Raw genomic sequence first — 4,259 nt, 5'->3', positions numbered from 1 at the left:
GAGATGTTATAGGTTGGTCGCTGTTTAATTTAATATTGCTGCATTATATTTCACCTTTAACAGTTCTGCCTAGAGGCCTATACCTGACGTCCCAAAATAATTTATAATAATATAACGCACAATTACATACATAATTCACTTACGCACACACTATAATGCCCTCCTCCTGTTCCCCCCAATATCCATCAGCGCCCTAATTCGCATACAAATTCTTTATTACAAATTATGACGCTACTTCCTATCGCAGTGTACAGCATGCATACGGTACAAACACCTAAACGTATATCGAATGGTAACATAATAATAATAATAATAATATAAAATAATATAAATAATAATAATAATAATAATAATATAAATAATATAGTATAATAATAGTAAATAGAATAGTAATAAACGTAATACGAATAGTAAAATAAAATAAGATAGGTCCCCCTTCTTAATACGCTCTTGATAATGTCAACAGTCGAGTACATGCACCTTTAGATAGAGCTATGCTACAGTTAGTGTACGAGCTCATATGGTTTATATGTGTGCTTTTGATATCGTCTAGGATAACGCGTTGCTCATTACGTTGCAGAATGCAACAAAGCAGAGCTAGCCGTGATAGACGGCTACGTTAACAGGGGAAACATCGACGAGCACAAGAAAGCGTACTGCGGGGACCTGCAATATTACTCTACAGATGCTGAGAAGACTATTGAATCGGAGCGCAATCGCGTTCTCATCAAGTACTGTATACAGTTCTTATTTCACGCAATCGTGATAAAGAGTGCGCATGCATGCATAAACGTTGGTAATCTACCGCTGTCTGGCGCTACTAGTGGCAATTATTCTAATACGTTTCGCAGTAATAAAATTTGTTCTGCCCTGGATGCTGAGCAGATGGACGATTATTTGACTTGCATTATACATAAGTATCATAAGCATTCCGGTGGGAAGATGGTTTATTTAGTTCCAATCTATACCAATCATCGTATTAATCTAAGAGTAGGTTATTTATTTATTTATTTATTTATATATATTTATGTCCGTTTATAAGAGCTGAATAGGTAAAAACAAACCCTTCTCATTATAATTAGGTAGTGATGAATACTGCCGTGTGTTTAACATCTTACATGCAATGATATAACGTCTCTGTAAACGGTAAAATATAAACGGTCTGATATAAACGGTCTCTGTAAATTTAACTTATTACCTGTAAAACTAAAACTGACGTCAAAATTTACTACGCTGTCATACATCTATGCACGTAGACTTAGTTTGTTTGGCATAGAACTGTCTTGAATTGTATTTTGCTACATATAGCATGTAAACGTGAAAAGGTGCGCTAAAACGATTTTATCTGTGTAATAATTCCGCTACAGCATTTATGAAAATAAAGATTGCATGTGACTTTTACAGATTTCAAACATCGCCATCGGCACTTGGTAACAAGGGATTCAGAGTAGTATGGACAGAAGTCTCGAAAAACGGTGAATAAATTTGCGAAAATGAATTTATTTCATTATTCAAAGCATCCCATCACTAGTCTCATTAATCCACGCGAAAGTGTTTTCAATATTTAATACATTTCATAAATTGCCTACTAAATGTTGTGCTCGTGATTTATGGAATGCACTGCAGCCAAGAGAAGGTGGCGCCACTTTCTAGCGAGTGTAGTAAAACCATTTCTATCCACGTAAATAGGATATTCTTGATAATATAATATTACGCAATCGATAGGTGAGGTGTATGGGGGGAAGTGGTGTGTATGCAGTGCTTAAGGCACTAGAACTACTGTCTATGGCGGGGCAGGGAAGAGGAAGTGAAGACTTGTGTGTGAGCGCGTAGGGAGTAGCCTAGGGAGTATGGGAGCTATTGATGGCGTCTGTAGGTAGCAGAAGCATGCCATAAGGATGAACCACAATAACGTATAGAACGTTTTATTTTATACGCAACATACAATTTATTCATGGTAAATGACTATAAGTTAAAAGCATAACCGCCACACGGAAATTCTGCCAGCGACATAATGCGTATTTTATGCAAATTGGCTAGATAATATTTCTCATATCATGGGCTTTCATCGTGGCAACATCATTAAGGAGATTGCACAAAAAACCGTCTATAAGCCATCCGGCTTGCATTTACTTCGCCGAATATCACACTATAGTGTATCGCATTACCACAAAAATTAGACAGTGGGGTATGTGGGGTGTGAGCGGGTATGAGTAGGTATGTGTAGTTATGACTAGGTATGTGTGGGCATGCGCAGGTATATATGCGGGTAGTGCAGTATAACGCGCAGGCGTCGTCTGAGTGCAGCTGCAAAATAATTCTCCTCATAACAAATATTAAAGTAACATTTTGTACCCGTCATCTCTTGACAGCCGAATGTCCACTATTTTACTGCGAGGGCGGGGAAACTTGCATCGGCAAAGACGGGAAGATCTGCTCAGTGCGCACACGGTATTGCATTGATCCGTCACTTGTCTGCGACGGAGTGCCAAACTGTGGGGAAGCAGACGTAAGCGACGAAGCCTCATGTAAGAAAATCCTTATCTTTCGATTCAGATATAGCTACTGCAAGCGCTGGCTGCAGTGAGTCTTGATATCTGCACGTAGTTATTGATATAAATTTCGATTTATGCATACAGTTTTAAATGCACGAGATCACTATCTAGTTCAACCTAGCCGTTCAGGGCTGACACGGCTAACTACTTCAGCCCAAGCCCAAGTGGCTAACCCAGTGGACTACCACCGCTGTGCCTATAGTAAGGCACCTGGTTCAATTTCATATCTGTAGTACAATTCCGAATATGCGCGCTGGTACACTATAATTATGTTAGATGACGTTGAACTAATAATTAAACTATAGTTATAATTAGACGTTGAGCTGATAATTAAACAATAGTTATAATTAGATGACGTTGAGCTGATAATTAAACTATATTTATAATTAGATGACGTTGAACTAATAATTAAACTATTGTTGTAATTAGATGACGTTGAACTAATAATTAAACTATAGTTATGATTAGATGAATCTGGACTCGGGAACTCCCTGTATACCTTTGCGCTGTAAACTCACCGTTGTTAATCTATATATGCCATGCATACGTTCCTCCCGCTGCAGGCTACTTCCCCGGGAACTCCCCTGTATACCTGCGCTCTCTAAATCACCGTTGTTCATCACACGTTCCTTTCGCTGCAGGCTACTGCCCCGGGAACTCTCCTGTATACCTGCGCTCTCTAACTCACCGTTGTTCATCACACGTTCCTCCCGATGCAGGCTACTGCCCCGGGAACTCCCCTGTGTACATGCGCTCTCTAACTCACCGTTGTTTATCACACGTTCCTTCCGCTGCAGACTACTTCCCCGGGAACTCCCCTGTATACCTGCGCTGTTTAAATCACCGTTGTTCATCACACGTTCCTCCCGCTGCAGGCTACTGCCCCGGGAACTCTATTGTATACCTGCGCTTTCTATATCACCGTTGTACATCACACGTTCCTCCCGCTGCAGACTACTTCCTCGGAAACTCCCCTGTATACTTGCGCTCTCTAACTCACCGTTGTTCATCACACGTTCCTCCCGATGCAGGCTACTTCCCTGGGAACACCCCTGTGTACATGCGCTGTCTAAATCACCGTTGTTCATCACACGTTCCTCCCGCTGCAGGCTCCTTCCCCGGGAACTCCCCTGTGTACCTGCGCTCTCTAACTCACTGTTGTTCATCACACGTTCCTCCCGCTGCAGGCTACTTCCCCGGGAACTCCATTGTATACCTGCGCTCTCTAACTCACCGTTGTTCATCACACGTTCCTCCCGCTGCAGGCTACTTCCCCGGGAACTCCACTGTATACCTGCGCTCTCTAACTCACCGTTGTTCTCACACGTTCCTCCCGCTGCAGGCTACTTCCCCGGGAACTTCATTGTATACCTGCGCTCTCTAACTCACCGTTGTTCTCACACGTTCCTCCCGCTGCAGGCTACTTCCCCGGGAACTTCATTGTATACCTGCGCTCTCTAACTCACCGTTGTTCATCACACGTTCCTTCCGATGCAGGCTACTTCCCGCTCATGATCGGCATCTGCGTCGCCGGCTCGCTACTCATGCTCGCCCTCATCATCGCCATCGTCATCTGGCGTCGCAAGTCTCCGAAGCGGTCGCTCCTCGAGGATCCGAACATTCAGCTGCGCCAGCTCGACCACTCTCCAAACATGATGCGCACGTCGCGCATGAACCGCTCCAACCTATCGCTGCCATCGCCGA

The 4,259-nt window shown here is 42.8% G+C and overlaps 1 protein-coding gene across 1 annotated transcript in view; it reads left to right on the top strand.

Annotated features, from left to right (window-relative positions):
- The window catches only part of LOC106811372, a 9,834-nt gene that overhangs the window by 5,017 nt on the left and 558 nt on the right, over positions 1–4,259 (top strand). Inside the window, exons 3-6 of the mRNA XM_014814962.1 lie at positions 581–731; positions 1,405–1,475; positions 2,373–2,528; positions 4,053–4,245. Coding sequence (XP_014670448.1) covers positions 581–731; positions 1,405–1,475; positions 2,373–2,528; positions 4,053–4,245 — 571 coding nt within the window. The remainder of the gene's footprint in view (positions 1–580; positions 732–1,404; positions 1,476–2,372; positions 2,529–4,052; positions 4,246–4,259) is intronic.

This window comes from Priapulus caudatus, unplaced genomic scaffold, assembly GCF_000485595.1.
Source record: "Priapulus caudatus unplaced genomic scaffold, Priapulus_caudatus-5.0.1 Scaffold19, whole genome shotgun sequence".
NCBI lineage: Eukaryota > Metazoa > Priapulida > Priapulimorpha > Priapulimorphida > Priapulidae > Priapulus > Priapulus caudatus.
This window is presented reverse-complemented; position numbering and strand designations above follow the sequence as displayed.